The sequence below is a fragment of the Dendrobium catenatum genome, unplaced genomic scaffold (assembly GCF_001605985.2).
Source record: "Dendrobium catenatum unplaced genomic scaffold, ASM160598v2 fragScaff_scaffold_390, whole genome shotgun sequence".
Taxonomy (NCBI): Eukaryota; Viridiplantae; Streptophyta; class Magnoliopsida; order Asparagales; family Orchidaceae; genus Dendrobium; species Dendrobium catenatum.
Window position 1 is genome coordinate 5,113,941 of NW_021318852.1, and position 23,132 is coordinate 5,137,072.

The following is a 23,132-nucleotide window of genomic DNA, read 5'->3' on the forward strand; positions in this document are numbered from 1 at the left end:
TTGAAAAAAGATAAATGCTTTAAATAGAAGCGGGTCGATCCATGACTTAACAATCCGTGTAGCCGAACCCAACCAGATTAACTCGGCCGGTTCACTGAACCCATACCACAAAGCTTCTTTATTCATCGTTCATTCCTCGACGCGAAGAGAAACCCTTCTAGATTTCTAGAATCCACGTGAGGACGACTCTCTCTCTCTCTGGTTCTCCTTTAACTCGCTGAAAAAGCGGGCTGAAGCAAATCTTGCTTTACAACGTAGATCTACCGTCGCCATGGTTGTTGCAGCCAGATTTCTGAATATTTTTTCCGCCGGACTTGCCATATTTATCCTTACTGCCGCGCCGGCATCGGCGTCGGAGTACGACCACAAGGTATTCTGCTGGTATCTTAACCCTAGTTTCTGGATTGAACTTTTGATGTGTAGGGACTTTAGATCTTCTCCAAATCTATTTGTTCCCATTCGTGTGGGGGCTCTTCACAGCTAGATATTGCTCTGTCAATGAAAGGATCTGGTGGTGTTTATCCGTGCGTGATCGGGCGGACTTTAGATCTGAGTCGATTCTTCCGGCTTTCTTGATGGTGGGGTCGTTAGTTTGTTTGTGGGGAATTTCAACTGATTGTTCCTTTGGTATTCTGTTCTCAATGTAAATGTTGCTGCTTAGAAGCTGAAATGCTGAACTATTGAATGTTCTGTTTCAGCATTAGTTTGAGAAGGAGTGTGCTTGTTTTGGTATTACAATTTTAGACAACTCTGTTATGCTTTTCATTAAAGTTAATCAATAATATTTCTTTGTTAGTATTATATTTTGATGTTAATCTAAGCTCCATATTGTGATGTATGCCTTGTTTACCCTATGCTTTTGTCTAAGCATAACGTCATTAATGTTGATGGCTGGATGTTCTGATCTAGTATGGCTTGCATATAAAATGTCATCTTAAATTTTTTTTTTTGGCATTTGGACAACAATGAGAACATGGTTGGCCCTAAAGAGTCTCCCTTGGCATGACTTATCAGGTTTTTGTTAAGTTCACTTGTTAATTCTTTGCTGATTTCACGTAATTAAGAATAACCATACGACTTTTTTTATCAATTAGAAACGATACACTTCCTAGCATTAGGGCTGGCCTATGTAATGCTGTTATACCTTTTGATAACTTCTTAGCATTCACGTCTCAGATCTTTGCAATAATCAAGAGCTCAATTTTATGTTTTGATGAGGCTTAGGGTTTCTAAGGTACACTTTGTAAAGCCTTTCATTTATTTTATGGAATTGGGGCTTATTACAGATTTCAAAATTCAGAGTTCCTTGGAAACTCAATCTAGATACATACAAGATTACTAGAGACATAATCGTAAGACGTGAGATGCTTATCGTGGAAAATGAGGAATCGTTGACTGTATTTAAGGTTACAACCATCCGAGCATTCTTCCCTCGGGAGAAATAGCGGATCCTTCCTTTAGTTAGTCCAAGATTTCTTCCCGTTTAAGAAGTCTATTATCAGTTTAGTTAGTGCAAAGCTGTTTGAGAAGATCTACACTTGCAAATGACATTTATCTTCTCATGTAATTGGAAATATCCATCATGCTGATTAAGATCGATTTTTCCTAAATGTTCTATAAATCATGCATGTCACTATTATTAATGATACTAGAGAGAATAATGTTTTAATATTAAATTGAAGATCATACGATTAATTTTAAATGGGAGAAAGAATGAACAGTTTCTTTTATATATGTATACCTCAGTCATTTCAGCTATTAATGTATAGCCATTTTCCAATGGTACTGCTGTTTGCACATTGTTTTCCTATTCTATCTGCAACTTTCACAGTTTTCAATCCATATGTACTTTTTTTAACCGACAGTTTTCATGGTGAAAAATTTTCATTTATTTTTTACCCAATGTTTGCTGAAGTCTATTACTCGTATATGCATGCAAGGACTGTGGTTTTATTTTGATTTTCTGTTGGGGGTTAGAATATTTATTTCTTTAATAGCTAAGCCATTATTTATTGTTATTTTGGTATACTTCTTTTACTAGACCACAAAATTTTAAATTTTAATGAGAAGAAATTATGTTACAATTGGCATTACTTTTTGAAAAGACTTTATATTAATCTTTGAATTCAGGCTTGTCATGGTCGTATAATTATTTCTGCACTCCACTCAACCAAATTATAATTGTAAAAACTTTTATAGTGAAGAAACTATATTACCATACGCACTTGGCATGATGTTGGTAGCCAAAATTAGGGTCTCGTAGTATATCTCTCGTCTGGGAATTGTTATTCATTTCTTGGAATATATTGAAATGCTAATTTTACAAAGTACAAAGACTTATACTATGAATTGCAATCATTTCTTGCATATTCAATCCTTCCCTTTTTCCATTTTTATTTGCAGTATCAACCTGATGACAGTGTTACACTATGGGTAAACAAAGTTGGTCCATATAACAACCCTCAAGAAACGTATAACTATTATAGTCTTCCATTTTGCCAGCCTGCTGAGAACCCTCCTCATAAGTGGGGTGGGCTTGGAGAAGTTTTGGGTGGAAATGAACTGATTGACAGCCAGATCGAATTAAAATTCCAGAGTAGGTGTTTTTTCTTTCGAATATTTTTGCTAAGAATCCACTGCACATACCTAAAATTCATTTGTTTAGCCATGGATTCGGATCATGATGTATTTCTGAGTCACCTAGTCTGAAATTAGTTATCACAGTATTGAATTGATTAAAGTGTATAACGAGCTCTAAATAATTTTTTTTATCTTATCAGAAAATGTTGACAAAGGTTCCATTTGTTCTCTTGAACTCAATGATGTCAAGGTGAATCTATTTAAGGATGCAATTGAGAGTTCATATTGGTTTGAATTCTTCATAGGTATGCTATCCGTTATGCTCTTGTATTTCCATTTGTTTGTTTATTGATATTTTGTTAGCCAATTATTAACTATTTTACTTGATTTTTTTGGCTTTCTTGGGCATGCTGGCATAGATGATTTACCATTATGGGGTATGTATTGAAAAATCAATGGTATTTACGAATTATTTAGACTTTTGAAATCATATTCCAAATTCATTGCCTTATATATCAGCCTTTGTTGGAGAGACTGGAAAAACTGATGAAAGCAAGCATTATCTCTTCACAAACAAGAATATCGTTGTGAAATACAATAGAGACCAGGTATGGTTTTGCAGAATCCTTAAAACGTGTTTTCCTTGGGCACTTTGCATTTGGAATCATGTTTAGTTGGTTTAATGGTGATTGCCAGTTAAGAATGAATCTGTGATGCTAAATTTTGATGGTCATGATGAGGCTATCTGATGATAATGTATTGTTCTTGCAGATTATTCATGTTAATATCACCCAAGAAACCCCCAAACTGTTGGAACCTGGAAAGACATTAGAGATGACATATTCAGTTAAATGGATCCCAACAAATGTAACATTTGCTCATCGTTTTGATGCATACTTGGATTACCCTTTCTTTGAACACCAGGTAATCCGCTGTTAGGTGTAGGTAATATTTTGATTTACTGCTATTAGCTTGTTTTCAGGTGTTTTTTCCTCTTTACTACAGGCCGTCTATTGAAATTAGCATGTTTTATTTCGTATGTTAAATTGAGAATCCGCAAGGTTTAGGATCTGCAGATTAGTTTAATTTGGGTATGTGCTCCAACTGCTTTACTTTTCAAAACCTGCAATTTCACCATCTCATTTTGACTGGAAAATCAATGAAGGAAAATTCTAACCCGTTGTGCACCTTCCTCATAACTTCAGACATGGAAAACCCTTTTTTATTGGCGCTCATCCATTTCTAGGCTAGTAGCTTCTGTTTTCTTTCGTATTAGCTTGGGCCAAGTTTAACAAATAGCTAAGTGGAGATTATTGAAGTCAGAGGACCGCTGATAGAATTGCAAAGCTCATATAAATTAATATGGTTTCCTAATAGCTCCTTGAATCTGGAGGATAATATAGTTCTCCTACTAGTTACTATAACATATTATTCTGAATTCAGGGAAATCATTGAATTTCTTCTGGTAATTGTGGTCATTTTCTAGCTTATAATAATCTACATGAGACTCGGATGTAAAATGTTCTGTTTAGATATCATTGTTGGAATGTTCTCTTTAAAGTTTATGTGCTCATCATAGCATTTTTCTTGTTGGCATGAATGTTAAGAAATGTGCTTTTTTGCAGATCCACTGGTTTTCTATCTTTAACTCCTTCATGATGGTTATTTTCCTCACCGGCCTGGTCTCTATGATACTCATGCGGACTCTTAGAAATGATTACGCTAAATATGCACGTGAAGATGATGATTTAGAGACTCTGGTAATTATAAACATCTCAAGATTTTATTTATTTATTTTGAAACCACACAGTTATACACCTCTTCTCTTATGCTCTCTTACCATCATTTGACATAGGTCAATACCACAAACTAATGCTTTGTTTTTTTTTTTAATAATTTTGTTCACTTTTTTTATAAAATTTATGACTATTCAAAACTTTTTCCCATTGAACGTAGTCCTTTTACAAATGTGAAGAAAGTATTTAATGTTAGTGCTTATATATTTGTGCGTTTCCATGTTTGTTAGGAAAGAGATGTGAGTGAAGATTCTGGTTGGAAGCTTATTCATGGTGATGTTTTCAGGCCTGTTCGCAATTTGGCTCTTCTTTCAGCTGTTGTTGGTACTGGTGCCCAGCTTGCATTGCTTGTTCTCCTAGTCATTTTGCTGGCAATAGTTGGGATGCTCTATGTTGGGTACGTGGACATTGCGCAAAATTCCTAATGTCTGCTTCAGTAAAATGTGATTTGAGTGGATTATCAAACCTTGGTTCATGTTAGCAGTTATAGATTGATAAGATTAATATAGATGATTATATATCATTTTGTTTTTAAATATCTATATAAAGAATTTCATATCTGCCTATTTACATCCAAGCACTCATATGCTGTATATTTTGGCATTACCACTGCTTGATCTCTTACAAATTTGGTGCTTTGAGTGGTGCTATGGTGATTTAGCAGCCTTGTTGTGATTAATACAAGCTGCTATCTATTTGTGCTATTAATTCGTTTGGCTTGTTTTCTTTTTTGTTCTGCACATTTCGTAATTTTCATAGAAGTCCACTTTTGTTTTCACTTTTTGATGATGCGTCATAGAAGAGTCTTATCAGTTTTAAATGTGCTCAGGCGAGGAGCTATTCACACAACTTTCATATTATGCTATGCTTTCACCTCATTCATTTCGGGCTACGTTAGTGGCGGACTCTATTCACGGAATGGCGGTATGCATATCCAATTTGTGCACTATAGTTTTTTTTTTTAATATTCATTTGGGCTATAGTTGAACTAATCATTTTGTATGTTTTTTATCATATGAAAGTTTCCATGGTCCTGAGTTTTCAAATTGTTTAATAGAATTCTATTTCTTTTTAGGGTTACTTGTTTAAAATTTCTTATAATTTTACTGTGTTAAAAAGGACATTAATTTACTTTATTAATAAATACGGAATATCAACCCTTGCATGCCTACCTGGGTTTTTTGTAGTCCTGGCATATATGTTTGGGTTTCTTGAAACCCTGGAGTTATTATAGTTATGAAACCCTAACATACAAATCAAGTCCAACTCTAATAACAATATCAGGATTACATAACAAATGCTTATATTAATGCCAAGATTTCAAAAAACCCAAGTATATATATGCAAGAATTTTCCTGGTCATCTATGTTAGGTTCGATTGTCCTTATTTATAAAATATAATAAATTATTGTTCTTATTTGCAGATTTTTAAAGTGAAAGGCAGAGTATTGGGAGTTCTATTAAAATAACCTTCTTAATTTGACCCATTTCTTCTGATTTCATTTTTTTTTAATTTATGCAGGTAAAAGCTGGATTAAATCAATGATTCTCACAGCATCTCTTTTCCCGTTTTTATGCTTTGGAATTGGCTTTGCACTCAACACAATCGCTATATTCTATCGGTCATTAGCAGCTATTCCTTTCGGAACAATGGTGGTTGTTTTTATTATCTGGGCCTTTATCTCTTTTCCTCTCACACTTTTGGGAACTGTGGTGGGTAGAAACTGGAGTGGTGCTCCTAGCAATCCTTGTCGTGTGAAGACCATTCCTCGTCCTATACCTGAGAAAAAGTGGTATCTCACACCCTTCGTTGTCTCACTTATGGGCGGACTACTTCCTTTTGGCAGCATCTTCATTGAAATGTACTTTGTATTCACATCTTTCTGGAACTACAAGGTAACCAGCATGCAAATAATACTTTTAGTTTGCATTGCCTTTCTTTTTGAACTTCTATTTGATGCTCTCGTGAGACTTTTTAGCTGAAATTTGTTTGGAGATGATCGGGTGACCCTTTTCTGATCTTGTTGAAGCCCATGATTCATTTTTATGATAGGAAGCATTTGAGTTCGCAAGTAATCCTATCGGATCTACTTGAGTTCGCAAGCATATCTAATAATAATCGGTAAAAACAGCGAGAAAACGAAGAATTTGTGGTGGAAGAACAATCAAACGAGAGCAAATCTTATAAAAAATAAAGAGAAATAAGAACAAAGCAAAGATACAAGAGATCCTAAATTCGAGAGGAGGATAGAGGAGGATCGTCTCTCCCAAATCTCTAGACAAGAGAGTCTAGAGCCCAAGTCGCCAAGAAACCCTAATTCCAATCAATCAAAATCATAATCCTCCCTAATCCTCTTATCCTCTTTAATACAAAAGTTTTCCTAATTTAATTTTCCTCCCCAGCCCTAGCCGCCCACTCTTTTTCAATTTGAAATTGCTTGGACTAGTGGGCCCCACCCCTTTGGGCGGAACACAGACAAGAGGAGGCGGACTACTTCCGCCTCCCGTACACGAGCTGTTGGGCCGGCTGCGCCGGTTCAGTGAGAACCGGCATATCATTTTATGCTAAATTAAATGAGCTTAAACGGGCTAAACAGTTACTTGTTTCCTTCTTTCTTTTGCCTTTTTCTTATTGACAGGTTTACTATGTATATGGATTCATGTTACTGGTTTTCCTAATTCTCAACATCGTTGCTGTCTGTGTTACAATCGTTGGCACATATTTCCTTCTAAACGCTGAGAACTATCACTGGCAGTGGACCTCTTTCTTCTCCGCTGCTTCGACTGCTGCATACGTATATCTTTACTCCATTTATTACTATTATGTGAAGACCAAAATGTCAGGTTTCTTCCAGACGAGCTTCTACTTCGGCTACACCCTCATGTTTTGTCTTGGATTAGGAATACTCTGTGGTACCTTCTCTCTCTACTAAATATTAATGTTTATTTATTATTTCTAATTATCACTTTGAATTTAACATATATGTTGAAATGCAGGTGCTGTGGGTTTTCTCGGTTCGTCCTTGTTCGTCCGAAGAATTTATCGGAACATCAAATGCGATTAGATACGATGAAGTTTTGGTATTTCGAGCCGATTTTCATGTCCTAAGGAAAACATTTTGAGCAATCAAAGATGAAGATGAATTGCTAGCAGAAATTATATTTTCATGGTTACCTCTGTCTTTCTTTTTAATACCTCCTTTAAATTTATTTGAGATATAATCTTAGGGTGAAATGGAGTTTTGATTTTGTATGATTGTAATTTTTTGTATGATATATGGACCCAAAGGTGGCTGCTTATCTCCAAATTTGTAGCATTTTTTTTCTTGTTGCTGGAATCCGAGGTGAGTTTATAATATATCTTTGGATTTGGATCTCTTTCTTTTAAAGTTTTGAGATCAATAGGATCCATTTGGCACTGTTTTAATTGTTTTTTTAAATTGATTTTAAATTTATTATGATTTTTTTTGTTTGGAAAATTATGGTCTTCTATTTATATATTTTTATGATTCTCTCTTTCTGTTAGATTTGTTTAACAGTGGGTTATAAAGCTATTTACAGATGATATCATGTTACACTAGTTTTACTAAAGCTCATTTCCTTTTGAGTTAGGTTTGACAATTATGGATTTGTTTTGGACAATTTTCTTATTGTTTTTTAAAGTTATTTTAAGCAGTAAGAAAATTGTTTCAAACAAAACTGAAAACTTATGTGATTGAATTATTCAGTATAACTTTTCAAGGTTTGGGTTTCAAGTCATATGAATGTTGTTTTCATCAAATATCGAGATTATTGCATGGATCAAATAGCAAATGATCAAGATTTTGGTCTTCTTTGCTTAGAAATGGTATAGCTCTAATTGCACTCTCATTCATGTGACTTTCAACTTCTACCACTTTTTTTAAAAGCAAAAATTATAGAACTAGACAGTTTTTTATCTGGTTCTCATGAGTGCATACTGTATACCAATGGTGCTGTAAATAATGAAAAACATTGTTAGTAGTTAAAAATATGATATTTACCTATAGAAGGGGGTAACTATAAAAAAACATAAGACAGCCCGACAAAATCTCGAAATAATATTATTAAAAATATTTTCCAAAATTCCAAATCCAGAGAATCTGCAACAGTTTCAAGATGACAGCATCTGATAAAAGAGAATAGTAAATACTAAAATAATTGTTAGCAAACTCACAATAAGTCCCCCAACAAGCATGCCATCCACCATGCTCAAATTAGATCCTACAAATCTCTTTGTATCTTCAATTTTCTGGATGCTCTGATTCCCCTCTGATCCCTTAAATCTCCTTCGCAGTAAAACAGGCTTGATGGAGCTAATAAATGTTCTCAACCTCCCATTTTTACTGCTGGAGGAAACATTATCTGCAGAAGCTTCTTTGTGCGTGATGGACGCAATCTCTGCGCATTTTTTCAAGTTGGTCGAGTTACATTCCGACTCGCTCGAGCATGGACAGAGATTATCGCAAGCCGACTCGGCACCTCGGTGAGCTTTTACTTCTGTAGAAGTCTCAATAACCTCCCCAAACACAGACCATCTTCCAACTGAAGTAATTTTTACCTCTTTTGAGGTGCCAAGCATGTTGTCTGGAGCAATAACCAAGACTTGCACATATCCCTTGGTATGTCCTACCTGTTAGCAGCCAAATAACAAAAACTATGAAAATAGAGATGAAATGCTTTGTAGTCATAAATTTTCAATGGAAAGTGGTGTAAGGAATTTTCTATGCAAGCAATGTTCTTAAGCTAAGGCAGCTCACAATGTACTATAAGATGATTTACTAACCAAATGAATTCCATCAGAAGCAATTTCTGTAATCCATATTTTCACAATCTGACCTTCCATTTGAGTGTAAGGGTTGAAAGATTCAAAAATGGATGTCAATTCACGACTACGATTCTTCACTTGTGTGCTTGGCACTTTCTTCATCCTTGCAGCAGGTGTTCCTGGTTAAATAATATTCATGTAATTTGAATGGTGACTGAATACATCGTGGCATATATGTTTTCAACCCTTTTAGTGAAATTAAAGAACACAGGAATTCTCATCCAGTCTATCTATGCAGACACCAAACTGTCAGGAGGCGAATCAGAGCATGCCAAATCACCTGGTACACATCAAAGGGTGATGTGGCACGCTATGATTCGCCTCCGAACAACAACCATATCCACACAGAATAATTTCACCATACAGCCAAGTTACAAGCATATGCTTAATTGCTATTATAATACGGTTAACACTTTAAGAAGTGTTGGCAAATGCAGACATAATCATTCAAAGGCATTATAAGCAATCTTAAAGCAATTTTGTTAATTTGGGCGATCTAATCTCCTAAATTTACTTCATACATTGCGTGACCGTCTTTATTTTTCACATGTTTGGTCAATATTTAAGCTGTTACACAAATTTATTCAACTTTAAGTTTAAATCCAATATATGATGGCCAATGCAAAATTATAATAGGATGGAGAATAGTTCATGCATACACAATCACATGCATGTTTGAATTTCAGTATTATGGGCTTCAAATGTAAGAACAAGATGTTAAATCTTCCTAAATGTCATTAAAATAAGTGGCATAAATAATTTTGAATATTTAAGGTTATTTTAAGATCCACATATGCATCAGAAACTTTCATGAATGGTGTTGTCAATTAATGAATTCAATATGCAAAACCTTTATTACATGGATTCTTGAGATTTATAGCATATTGAGCAATTTTGATTGATGAAATACTATAAACTCTCAAGTTTTTAATATCAATCAACTGTGTTATACAGTTATCCCTTTCTTCTGCATGTTTGATGTATAGTGAAATCATTACTAAAAATTGATGAAACTATAGGTAGCTTTCATGGGTTAGATAATTGTATATTTTGAGATTCTATATTTGAATACCATACTAGATAGTGTAATAAAAAATAAACTTAAAAGAGGTATGTTTATTTCACCTTAGGATAATATATATATATATATATGCAAGCACACACTCATACTTTAGTGTAGTAAACATAGATATGAAGGAAACGGTGAATTCCTACCACCTACCACCTGACATTGATAAGTGTGTGGTATAAGTCTTCTCAAATCAACTTTCTTTCATCGTTACCTTTTGCTCATTATTTCCTTTTTCGTGTTATCAATCCCTAGCTTCACTTTGCCCTTCCACAAAGCTAAAGACGACACAACTATCAATACAAATCTTTCTTTGAGTGATATAAAGGTCCTCATTTCTTATACAATTATCGCCTTAGTGCCATCATCCATTGATTTGCGGGGTTCATGCATCTAGCTATGTATGGAGGTAATGCCGGCAATGCCACCCATATGTGTCTTGTTTGACATAGTGGGAAGCTCTACTTTGCTTGGACATATATAAGTTCTTGGTATGACGGAAGACCCCTGACATAGCCTTAGTGATTTGCATACTAGCCATGCATGCCTTTTTTTTGCATGTTGGTATAGGCTCAACTAAATTTTACAAATTCTTCGCAATGGTGACATGAAAATGGAGAACTCATACTAGGAGAAAACGCTAACACCTTCAACCGTATGAGTATACGAAAGCACTCTTGACTTTTGTGAGCATATGAACATTTTTTTTATCGGTGAAACATTAAAGCAATCAATGAAAAAAAAAAACATAAACTTGAGAAAAAATCACTAAGTACCTCATCGATGGTAAGAACAAACTACTATTCTATTGTCAATTGCACAAGCATAAGTTGAGTAAGGCTAAATTGGAACTCCCTGCACTCCTCATATGTAACAAAACAAAAATACCAAACAATAAACAAAGAATGGTGTCTCATTTCATCATCAAGATAATGGGTCTCATCGTTTGAACAATAGGCAAAACCCTCAACCATCCAATCATTTAGATGTTAACTTAGGAAGATAACGAAAGCGGATCGTTTAGATGACTAAGTTGTCATCCAATTGACAAATCCTCTTGAGAAAAAAGTCATCGTCACACCATATTTGGGAATAGATTGACAAAGCAAGGCACTAAAAAATATAGTTTATAAAATAATTGTCACATATTCCAATTTTACTATAAAGATATATTCCAACATTCATACTCTTAATTTTTTAAGGCTATAGGTAAATTTGTTTGGACAAAAATATCCAAAAGTGAATAGATCCAAATTGAGTTCAAGTATTTGTTTGACAAAAAGTAGATGAAAATGAGGAGCTACAATTTAAAACTTTTTAAAGAAGCAAATTTCAATTATGAGGCCTTAGAAGTCCCGTCAAATTTTATTTTGCATGAGATAATAAGAAAATCAAATAACATTAAAATTATTTGGCGAAATTTTGTTTAGGCTAATTATGAATTAAAAAGTAATTACGATAATAATTAGACTAATTAGTATCAAATTTGTTTAGGATAATTAGGGAACTCAATAAGACCGTAACAATCAATAACTAATTAAGGATCATTAATTAAAACTAGAGACAATCAATAACTAATTAAGGATCATTAATTAAAACTAGAGACTATTAAGATGTCACTAATTTTAAATAATAATTAGGTTCATTAACTAAGTATTAAAAATATTTAAGATACTAAATTAATTTCTTATGGATTTAGTAGAGGAACAATCCATTAATTATTAACTAGGTTAATACATTAATCTAATTATTAATAAAATAGTTAATTGATATAGGATAAATCTGTTAATTCGACTAATTATTTGATAAATAATTGTTATGAAATAAATAATGTTAATTTATAACTTAATAAATATTTAAATTAATAATTTTAATTGACTATATATAAATTAATTATATCAATATTAATCACTTAATTGAATAAGATAATTAGCCATTACTGATAAGTAATTAATCTGAATAATTTAGAGTGAATAAGAAACATATTAATTAGTCAAATAAATAACTACATAATCTATTTAATTATAAATTATATATTACAAATATCAATATTGATATTAATGAATTAGTAGATAAAAAATGTTAATCTAATTAAGTAATTATTTATTAATAATTATGATATGAATTTTCTTATTAATCACACTAACAAAATTATTATTATTAATTGAATATTACTTTAGCTTGAATTTTATGAAACTCAAAGTCATAGATATTAAAATTGATTTCACAAATGAGTTCATGCAAAACAGACACTACTAAAACTCACTTCAATGAAGTTCAGTTTCCAACTCACTTCAAAAACTTCGAAACACTTATAAAAAAATAAATTGGTCCAAAAAGAAGATTTTCTTGAAATTTTGCAGTCAAAGAAATCTAATTTAAAACATAAAAAGTTATATTAAGCAAAGCACAGAAATAATTAGCAGCATTGATGAAAAACTAGTAGATTTCTGCTACTAGAGAAAACAAGCTTGATGGATACACAGACAGGAATTGCAGTGAAAAGTTCTGACAAAGACATGCAGGGCAAACCTGGTCTTGGATAGAACTGTGAAATATGGACCTGCGGAAACTTGTACTCCTTAATGAGAGCAATAGTTTGTGCAAAATCCTCATCAGTTTCACCTGAAATATTTAAGTATTGGATTGTCAATCGTTCAAGAAGTTGGCTTCAGACAGATTTGCAACTCAACATATCAGATTCTTCTTCAGTACCCATCCTAACGGTTTGTAAAATTTTAAAAGCTCGGTCATTCCTAATTCAAGATTAATACAGAACGCATGCATTTAAACTTGGAAGTTAACGTTACATATGAAACAGCTTACAAACCTGGGAATCCACATATTACATCAGTAGCAATCTGCATGTCAGGTACAAGCCTAATCAAGGTATCCACCACGGCTCTAAAGTCACTGACAGTGTACTCACGATTCATTGCCTAACAAAGCAAAGGCACTGATGGCATAAGGTAATTTGAACTGTCAAAAGTATGGTAGCACAAAGAAACATAACCAATTAATAGCAACTTAAAACTCACATCAAGAACAGCATCACTCCCACTTTGCACAGGAACATGAAGAAATGAATAAACACAGGGATGGCGCAGAACTTTGGCTATTTCTTCTAAATGTTCGAGTATAAAAGGAGGATTCGTCATGCCAATGCGAAGCATTGTGCTTCTATCAGGGGGAAGCTCTGCGATAAGGGCATTCAACAATATCGGAAGGTTTACCCCAATGTCACGGCCTGTACAGTTAGACAAGTTCAGATAAGACCAGGATTCCATCAAATATTTAAACTGAATAATACGTGCTTTGGTTCTACTTTTAGTCAACCATAACATGCAAATAGCTATGAACGGAATAAATAGTGGATCAACTCATAGATCAAATCCACAAGATGAAGTGCCAATAGAAAGCAGCAGGAAGTAGCAAACAGGGAAGTCAAATGGGAAACCCGGTAAGAGAAAGTTACAGGAAACAATCGCAATAGAACCATACTAAGACTCGGTTAAAAACCTATAAAAAGTCTATAAAGCCATTAAGGAAGATTTCAGAACAAGAAACAGAGGCAGAAGAAAGGTCCGAGAACTCAGTTGCAAGGGTTACGGGAGCTATAGGGCTTTCCACATCAATTCTACTTGGCTTGAAAAAATTCGACCCTAACGAACTATTTGGTCAATATTCTTGAAGTAGATTTGGGCGTATCTCTTGGAATTTTTGTAGAATTGTCCATGAATCACCACAAACAAGTCTATCACTTCATTGTTTTAATATACAACATCAGTAATAGACATGATTTCATATCCAGTAATAGCTTCAAGCATAAGACTAGCAAGACGGCTTGAGCATCAAGCATATGGTTTGTTCGATGTGAATTTCAAAGGGGAAGTCAGAATGAGAGAAGAATTTAAGATAATGGCCGATGATTCATAAAAAGTTAAATAGGATAAATTAAAGAATAAAATAATACTAGAATTTTTCTAATTTCAAATTTGTAATAATTCATCCCAATTCATTATACAGCTTTATATGAACATGTTTTGCAACAAATAATTTCTTAAAAATTCTTGTATAAAACCTTTTACAATCCAAACAAAATATTACATTATAGCCTTATTTGAACTCTCTACATATCCCAAAATTGCAACAAACTTACGATCATCATAACTAATAGCAAATTTTCTATGAATACTTCCATGCAATTCAAGAATATAACTAATGGATAACACAATGGGATATGATGCTATGCCTGTATGCTTCCTTATGGATGAACTATAACTAATTTCTAAAGAGAAAAATGAACAAAACTTAAAGTTTATGTTTATTAAATTTTAGAAAGTTTGTTTTTAACAACTGACAAACACAAATATAATGCCCCTATAATATGGAAGTACAAACTCTTAAAAGAAAAGTAATCCAAATAACTTAAAGATTCATCATTATGAAGTCGTACATTTGGATTCAACTATATAAATGGAATTTCACATTTCATGCTTTTTATTAAATAAGTTATATCATGAATAAATCTATAGTATTTGATGCATATTGATTATCTCAATAAGATTCTTTTTATGAATGTGCAAGTCAAAAATCAAGAATACAAAATAAAAATAAAAACAATTTGATTTCTCATTATAGGGATAATTGCCATAGATAATTTGGAATAAATGACATTATTAGATTACTCAATAAATTCAGAAACATCAATAGTCATAGCTTGTTCAATTTTCACAGCAAAAAATAAATTCATATCCGATTTAAGGTCAAGTTTATATGTGATCTCAACTCAATTTTAGATTTAGGTGTGGATTCATGAAAATGTTCTAACACAAAATCCAGTGCATGTTCAAATTCAACAAAATAAGTTGTAAAATCATATTTGAAGTTGTAAAAATATTTTTGCATCTAATTCAATATTTAAAAAATATTTAGGAATTATAGTTTCTCAAAAAACAAAATTAATCATACACGATATTTGTGTTACTATGAGTATAACAAGATTTGGGTGAGGTGTCCAAGATTTTTCTCGGTTAAAAATATTAAAAGAAATTGGTGAATTATAGCTTAACTCGTGCTCAAATTTGACCAATTATGAAACGTATTTTGATAACATATAATCTCTAGAAAAATAATATTTGACTACAACCTTCAAATCTACAAAAAATATTCAAAAAAGATGATAATCACCTTGTTTAAAATTTGTAAATTGAACATGCAAACTCTCTATAGTTCAAGAAATAAAAATATTGTTCTTTAAATGCATATTTCATATCAACCCATGTAAATTGCATTTTTTATAGCAACAGTTCGTCAAGATATTGAGTAATACCAATAATTTTATTTGAACAAATTCAAATTTTTGGGAATCAATAATATTGTATTTTTCAAGGAATTGTTCTAAGCTATTTATTAAATATGAAAATACCTTGGATTTATAACCGACCATCAAATGCAGGAATAAATTATAAATTTTCTAATATTATGTTGAAATTGTTTATAGCATAGCTAAACTATTTTCCTTAAAAATGCATTTTTTATTGTGCTATTAACTAACCTTGACATTATATCCTATATCTAGAAGACATTATGATGCACTTATAAGCTCTAATACCAAATTTGGTGCAGAATATCTTAGATCTAAGATTTGCATAAGGGATGCAAAAATTCATACAACGAACATACAAAGTTCATAAGTTACAAACTCTTACTATGTGATAACAATTTCGTACCTTCAATGAAAACTTAAAAATAATAAAAATCAGGCACATGAAAATCCAATGAACTTCAACTAGAAATGTGTGATCAAGAAAGCAATGCTTTGAAATTCAAGCACTTGTTAAAATGAGATTGTATGAAAATAAAAAAAAATCTCAAAATAATCCTCAAACTATTTGTGCGTGGCCAACTTAGTGTCAGAATATTACATCGCTCTAATTTAATATCTTGATTACATAAAATTTATTCAAAATGATCCCTAATGTTATAATTGTGACATAAAATTGATCTCAATTTAGTCCTAAAGAAAACATTTTGGAGTTTGCCACGTATCTAAATTTATCAACATTTTTTTTCTAATTTATCTGAATTTATGTTTAATTTATTATTGTTTTTTTTGTTTACATAAATTAAAATAATTAACAATCATATGCTAAAAAATTATTTTATCTTATAATTGATTACTAATACTATTACAAAATATACTGAGTTGAATTTCATAATTATATCATTTAATTTATTATTTAAATACTAATTATGATTAATTATATTAATTAAGGATAGTTAGCACATATATTATGAATTTTAAATTAGGTATAGGAGTTATTTTGTTTCAAGTATTCCTAGTTCATTGAATTCTAAATATACAAATTTTGAAAATCCAATTGTGGTTGGAAGAAAAGCAAATGCAATGTAAAGTTTTAATGTATTTAAAATATATCCTTAAGTTCATTTTCAATAAATTTGGAAATCGTCTAATTTTAGATAAATTTCAAATATATAGCTTGTGTGAAGTAATGTCAGCCACACCAACTGCACCATTGCCAGCCGCCGCCAGGAGGCTGCCACTTCTAGTTAACTATTATTCCAAATGCATTGCTCTTTTATTCTGAATTCTCTTTTCTTCAAGAAAGATAAACCCATGCATTAGCAATGTCCTCAACCAAATAACTCAAAAGTATTTCAATAGATAACTTTTTAGTTTACACTATATTTTTTTTTACGCTTCGTTCATTTTCTAGCAAACCAAATAGCACCTCAATCTTTTTATTTTTTCTTGAAATGTTTATGGTATGCTACTAACATATTTCTATTCTTACATATAATATTACAAATTTATTAGAGCATATATAATATATTTTAAAATTCATAATTAAGTAATAAATAACATTAATGAAGAAATTTTGTTATAATCAATAAATTGGAGCTGACTTCCTATTTCATTGGATACACTCAATCTTTTACAAGTGATTTCTTATAGTATATGATCTATTTTCAATTAGAAATGGATTTATTATGGTATTCCAAAACATCGTTTATTTCCTATTTTAACTGTTATTGAAAACACTATTAATTATAGTTGTTGAGGAATTGATTGTAGCTAAATTTAGCCATTTTGGGGCAGTTAATACTCTCTATATACCTCTATACTTCCACTATGATAGATTGCCGATTCTACACATATTACATATAAAATATATAGAGAATTTTAAGCCTTAGTTCTATTAAATTCAAGAAGAAAAGCTAAAAGTCTTCCACCGTCCAATCTCTTAATATCAAATTTATAATAACATCTGTTAATCTTATAGTTTTGTATTTGTATTTCCATTCTAATCATATTGCAATCAGTTTGTATTGAACCTTATAATAGTTGGTAATAGCCTTAATAACTACAAAATGTTTGATCATTTTGGAAGAAGTTTCCTAGAGTATGCAAAGCATTGGCTTAGAGGTGGTTCCCTTGTCTAACAATGGTGGTGGTACACTTCCCCTTGAATAATTATGCAGAATAATTATCATTAAGGAAGTTATATGCTTTCTGGTGAAGAATATACTACAAGAGTTTCCCTACTAGCAAATTGTGAAGAAGATATTTACTTGTATAATGAAATCCTAAGTACAAGGCATACCCTTTTCTTATATTTCGTTTTCTAACAATGCTACTTTGTCAACTCCTATACGACCTAGCCATGATGTATGCTCCTCTCTCCCTAACAAGTTTATACTCATAAGCCCCCACCACCTTCTATTGAAGCAACTACCTTAATCTTGTCTACTAAAATTGAGCATCCACCTGAAACTGAACATTTGTATCCACATCTTCCTATTACTCTACCAAAATATAAACTCCAAAGTACTCACAATCCACCATGCCTATTTATGTCCTTTGAACATTTATCCTCTTCCTTTCATCGGTTCGCCTTTTCTGTCTATTGTCTTCATTCCAAGTTTAAATCATGAGCCTCTGCTCAACTCTAAATGAAAACACAATCAGAAATCGTACTATTATTGATCACCATCTCATTTAGTATGAAATTAATCAAAATACTAAATATATTTACTAAGCTTTCAAATTATAAAATCAAGTATTAAGGCATTTTCTTTTTGTAAAAAGAGATACAAGCCACAATATGTTTTGGGGCAAGTTTCAAAAAGTAATGCCTAATGGAGACCAACTTTTTTTGTTATAAATGAGGTCATGCTAATGTCACTTACCATATGCACCAGTGTCTTCACTGCTTAACCATATCTCTTTAACTCCTTCTGAAATAACAGTTCTCAACCGTTCAACCTGCATAAGGTATTGTTTCAAATGATTTCCCCAGTTTCATAAGGACAACATATCGATATCTCTGAAAGAATGCTTGTGCTAAAAAGAACAAAACTTACAAGGCTTTCCACCGTGTAGCTCCCAAGATGGCCACGAGCATGTTTTGTCTTGCAGTAGGTACAAGCACCTAAACAACCAACATTAATTGGAAGAATCTCAACATATTTATTCTTTCTCACCTGTTTGAGAGCAAACCTCAAATGAAATCAAGACCGAATGTGGTTAAAATAAATTAGGATGAGCAACAAGAGAAAAGACTTTGAAAAATGAACACGTTTAAATTTTCACAAAATAAAGAGTTGAATTACCTTAGGAAGGTCCAGTGCAGGTAGTGTTTTTCTGCTTAAAAGCCTCACTTCATGACCTTTCAAAGTTTCTTCCACCACTTCAACCACACGGTCTATTTGCTGGACTCCAATTATGCTAATACCTTCAAGTTCCTTTATATCTCTGCTTCCTTGAGGGACGCATCCAGCTACCACCAGGGGTTTTTTTGCATTTTTACCTTTTGATATCAAGGTCTCCATAGCTGATTGGCTAGGGGACTTGACGGTGCATCTGCATGACAATAGACATTTTTACCTTTTGATATCAAGGTCTCCATAGCGATAAATTAGGAGATAAAAGGGTAACATGTTGCAGATGTGCTGCTCATTGATGAACATTGCTGTCAAACGTAAACCGAGTACTCAGCTAACCACCCAGATAAAGCAAGACGAGTTCATAGGGCCTGAAATATCCCCAGGTGAGCACCATTACCGGCATGCAACCTAGGTGAGCACTTTGCATGATTGTAGAGATAGGTGCCAATAGATGTGAAAGATGAGTCGGTGATAATTTGGAATTGTATGATAAGGGAAAACCATTAAGAATTGCAGAGACAATGAGACATGCTAGGAAACAAGTTAAATCAAATGAAGCTGCAAAAGCTTTAAATTCTTTAGTAAATGTTGAAGATAGAAAGGATGAATCTTTGGAACTTGAAAACTTGTTATTAAGTTAAATGGCCATTTTTTTAGTGCTTCACTTCATTAAGGCGGTACCTAGGGTTGCACTAAATCCCCAGTGGGCACAAAGTGTTTATGGTAACCAAAATGATGAAAGAGCCAAATAATTGGGGAAGTTTTGCTCCTAAAAAGAAGCTAACAAAAGTAGTAAAAAACTAGGTTGAACTAAATTCACCGGGCCTATAAATCTAGTTTATAAGAAATATAGGACACAGATAATTTCAAAATCAATTTAAATGTCAAACAGGTAAAAGCAAGATAATGATAAAAGCAATGGCCAAATATAGGCATGGATGAGCAGATCAAATATCATAATCCATAGTAACGTCCAGAAGGTAGCTAGACTACATATATATACAACATCCATAAGCAACAATGCTTTAAAAGGTTACAGGCCGGTAAAGGAGGCTAAAGGGAAAGAGTTAAAATATAAAAAAATAGTACGTGTTAATGAGCCACAGGTCTGCCTCTTCGGAAATATCTGTCAATGCATACCCAAATGCTGAGAGTTGACCAGCCATGTATTCACTATCACTCTGTTAAGCAGAGCAAATTGTCAAATTCTGACATTCAAAATTATATATTTTATTAAAGATCAGAAATGTAATACCCGATGCAGGCTAAACTGTAAGAAATGTAAAGAACATCCCGTTATGCTTCATAGAACAATGCAAAAGCAATAGACCCAGTGGGCCAGTTTAGATTCAATGATACTGAAAAAGCATAACATAATGAGGAGGCACCATAAAGCAAATTAGTATTCCAGAATACTCACAAAATGCAAGAGCCTTAATTTAAGTATTAATAAGCATGGCACTGTCATGATGTCCAATTCCACTTACACATGATATTCAGCTTTGAAAAGTTCCCCAACCATTGATTTACATAATAATGGTATACTCACAGCATTACAGCTTTAACGAATTGTTTATTAAGCTTATGTGGCATTTGTGGTTTCTATGTTGTGTTGCATAATGCCAGTTGAATTTCATAGCACCCAATTTCAATATAACAGGCAACTTAACAGAAGAACAAAAAGACTGAAAGGCATCTTCCAGTATATTATCATGGATTAAGTGACCTCTTTCTTAATGATGAAGTTGGTCATGGTTTTCCTATAAAACACAATATTCAAGGGGAGGTTGACGCATCTTGAGATGCTCTGAAACCAAAAAATGATGAGCAGGGGCCAGGGAAAAGAACATATCTCAGTGGAACAGTTTCCTCCACCAGTTTCTAAAGCAACAAGATTTTGGAGGATTCAATGGTCAGTGTATATGATAGGAGGGGATGCTGAACATTGTGCTAAAATTTTGTGAGCTTCTAATGTAGTTTGAGGGGAGAAACAATAAATCAGGGTACAGTGCAAACTGTTAAACCTGAATTCCGGTTCCAACTTTAAGGGTTTTGAATGGGTTGATGGCAGCAAACTTTGGAGGTGTGCTTTGGGGAGGTGAGAAAGCGGTATTAAACAATCAGAATCAAGAGCAAAACAAAAGAACACGAGAGAGAAACTATAGAAAGGAGAAAGGGGAGAATTGAACTCACAAGAGTAAGAGGTTTGTGTCAAGGAAAGCATTAGGAAGGAAGAGTAGGACGAGCAAAGCATTAGCAATAGAATGCATTACAGATTTCATTCATCAATTCATTCCAATATTCACAATGTCAGCTTTAAGGACTTGTTTACAATAATAGAACCTGTGAAACTCACACAAATATGTCATATTATTCCATAAAATGAATCGAGAAATGAAATAAGAGATTTTCATGTGTGTCACATTGCCACCAAAATTTTTCTTATTTATTAAATTAAGACATTGGCAATTAAAATGAACTATTAAATCTGTGTATTTGCTTATTATACAGCCAAATCATTAAGGGTTCAGAAAACAATTGACAATGAAAGTTTCTATTTTTTCCGTGTCCTTCAAAAGTTGGTTGGTAGTATTGTAAATAAAAGCATTGGAAATTAATATTCCAATTTGGAATATTACTTTTGTAAATATGCAATGTTCGTGTTGTACATTTGTAATTGACCCTTGAAATTAAAGTTTCATCATAATGATTAGCTAAGCAAATGTTGCCATCAAAGGCCTGACTAAATGTGAAAAGATGATGCAATCGCAATGGAATCCACAAGTAACAAAGTAAATAAAGTAATAAATGTTAATAATCAAGCGTTGAACATTGTCTGGATGAAGATATGGACCGAAAGGATCTATCAATGGACCAATGTAATGAAATTCATGTAATGCTATGCCATCATAGGAACTTCTGCATTCAACTAAATGTGCTAATCTTTGAAGTGATTTAACGATTAAACTGAACAGTTATGCTTCTCAAAAATGCAATCTAGCTGTTGATAATGGGAATGTTAAGAAATAAGTTTTACAATTGGGTTACCTTCCATGAATTAGTCATAAGATGGGAATGGTACCCTAAAAGGATAAAAATCTACCTTACAATTTGGCCACTACTCTTTATAAAATGAACAAAAAATCATTAGATTTTTAATTTTAATGACAATTTAATCACTTATCGTGACAAATGCCAACTATGTGGTGATAAATGAAAGTATAATTTAGTTATTGAACTAATAAAGCTACTATGTGAATTGTTATTAAGCTAATATACAAATATAAATGCTTGCATGATTATAATATAGTTATTAAACTAAATTATAAAGGATCATTCTACAAGTTCCTGCCATTTTCAGGATAACTCCAAACGTTTAAATAGAAATTTATAATCTTATACTATCATCACAGTTGAAAGTATAGCCAATTCGATTAGAATGGCACTGCTTTACCCGAAGCAGAAAATCCATCCTTTCCCTACTAACTGAGTTCAACTTACAATAGAATAAGCATTTAATTACAAAAAACTATGCTCTTCCAAAAGCATAAACATTACAAACAGCTTGCCTGATTATGCGAGCACCCGAACGTCTTCACGAAAATTGTCTACAGAAATTATAAATAAATAAGGTGGCATAAATGCATAAACAATTAAACAGCAAGACATAGAGAGAGAGAGAGAGACCTGTGTGCCTGGGATCTGAGCACTGGGTTTCACGGGATCTTGGAGGACGCGGGACTTGGGCTTTCGACGGGGATTGATGCTCACGGTGGTGAGAGGCAGACGAAGACCAGGCGGCGTTCCTGAGGCGATGACGTCTTCGATGTCCTCCATCTCGGCGGCAATTTCCACCGCACCGACGGGGTGCAGAGCCTGGCTCCAATACGGCAGAGTGAGAGTAACAATCAGATCGGAGCTGGTTTCGCCGTGAATAGCCGTATTAGGGTTGGGTCTCGACAGACGCTGACGGCAGCGCTCGTTATCAGTTTGTAGAGGGCATCTGGCTAACGTACACATAATGTTTAATTTGTTTTTAATTAATCAAATATTTATTTTAATTATATTGTCAAAGCTTGGACACAAGGGCACACACTTACTATTAGGGTTTAAAAATTCATTATTAAATTTTAAAATTAAAATAAAATAA

At 32.9% G+C, this 23,132-nt stretch overlaps 2 protein-coding genes across 4 annotated transcripts; one reads left to right on the forward strand and one right to left on the reverse strand.

Annotated features, from left to right (window-relative positions):
• Nucleotides 1-128: 128 nt before the first annotated feature.
• On the forward strand, nt 129-7,765 carry LOC110097561 (transmembrane 9 superfamily member 1-like). 2 transcript variants are annotated; one of them, XM_020824007.2, is made up of 12 exons: nt 129-370; nt 2,404-2,596; nt 2,781-2,885; nt 3,000-3,017; nt 3,100-3,188; nt 3,352-3,504; nt 4,206-4,340; nt 4,607-4,773; nt 5,206-5,300; nt 5,899-6,272; nt 7,016-7,289; nt 7,374-7,765. In XM_020824007.2, exons 1-12 carry the CDS (start codon nt 272-274, stop codon nt 7,439-7,441), a joined length of 1,770 nt encoding a protein of 589 aa, XP_020679666.1. In that variant the 5' UTR covers nt 129-271; the 3' UTR covers nt 7,442-7,765. The 2 variants fall into 2 exon arrangements, with proteins under 2 accessions (XP_020679666.1, XP_020679667.1); XM_020824008.2 differs by lacking the exon at nt 129-370 and adding an exon at nt 393-729.
• Nucleotides 7,766-8,434: 669 nt separating this feature from the next.
• On the reverse strand, nt 8,435-22,946 carry LOC110097540 (threonylcarbamoyladenosine tRNA methylthiotransferase). Of its 2 annotated transcripts, none has more exons than XM_028694020.1 (11): nt 22,670-22,946; nt 22,552-22,590; nt 20,123-20,163; nt 18,929-19,178; nt 18,680-18,799; nt 18,506-18,581; nt 13,330-13,538; nt 13,122-13,230; nt 12,824-12,916; nt 9,181-9,341; nt 8,435-9,027 (listed from the first exon to the last, which is right to left on the reverse strand). In XM_028694020.1, exons 1-11 carry the CDS (start codon nt 22,817-22,819, stop codon nt 8,509-8,511), a joined length of 1,767 nt encoding a protein of 588 aa, XP_028549853.1. In that variant the 5' UTR covers nt 22,820-22,946; the 3' UTR covers nt 8,435-8,508. The 2 variants fall into 2 exon arrangements, with proteins under 2 accessions (XP_028549853.1, XP_020679632.1); XM_020823973.2 differs by having other exon boundaries at nt 20,072-20,163; nt 22,670-22,945.
• Between the last annotated feature and the right edge of the window lie 186 nt (nt 22,947-23,132).

What these genes read in the sequence shown, in the direction of transcription:
- LOC110097561 (XM_020824007.2), top strand. Translation starts at nt 272, where the DNA reads ATGGTTGTTGCAGCCAGATTTCTGAATATTTTTTCCGCCGGACTTGCC. An exon ending in ATGATGATTTAGAGACTCTG is followed by an intron (nt 4,341 to 4,606) that starts GTAATTATAAAC and finishes CATGTTTGTTAG; the next exon opens with GAAAGAGATGTGAGTGAAGA. An exon ending in ACTCTATTCACGGAATGGCG is followed by an intron (nt 5,301 to 5,898) that starts GTATGCATATCC and finishes TAATTTATGCAG; the next exon opens with GTAAAAGCTGGATTAAATCA.
- LOC110097540 (XM_020823973.2), bottom strand. Translation starts at nt 22,819, where the DNA reads ATGGAGGACATCGAAGACGTCATCGCCTCAGGAACGCCGCCTGGTCTT. An exon ending in CTCAGATCCCAGGCACACAG is followed by an intron (nt 22,591 to 22,669) that starts GTCTCTCTCTCT and finishes TAATTTCTGTAG; the next exon opens with ACAATTTTCGTGAAGACGTT. An exon ending in CTGCACTGGACCTTCCTAAG is followed by an intron (nt 18,800 to 18,928) that starts GTAATTCAACTC and finishes GCTCTCAAACAG; the next exon opens with GTGAGAAAGAATAAATATGT.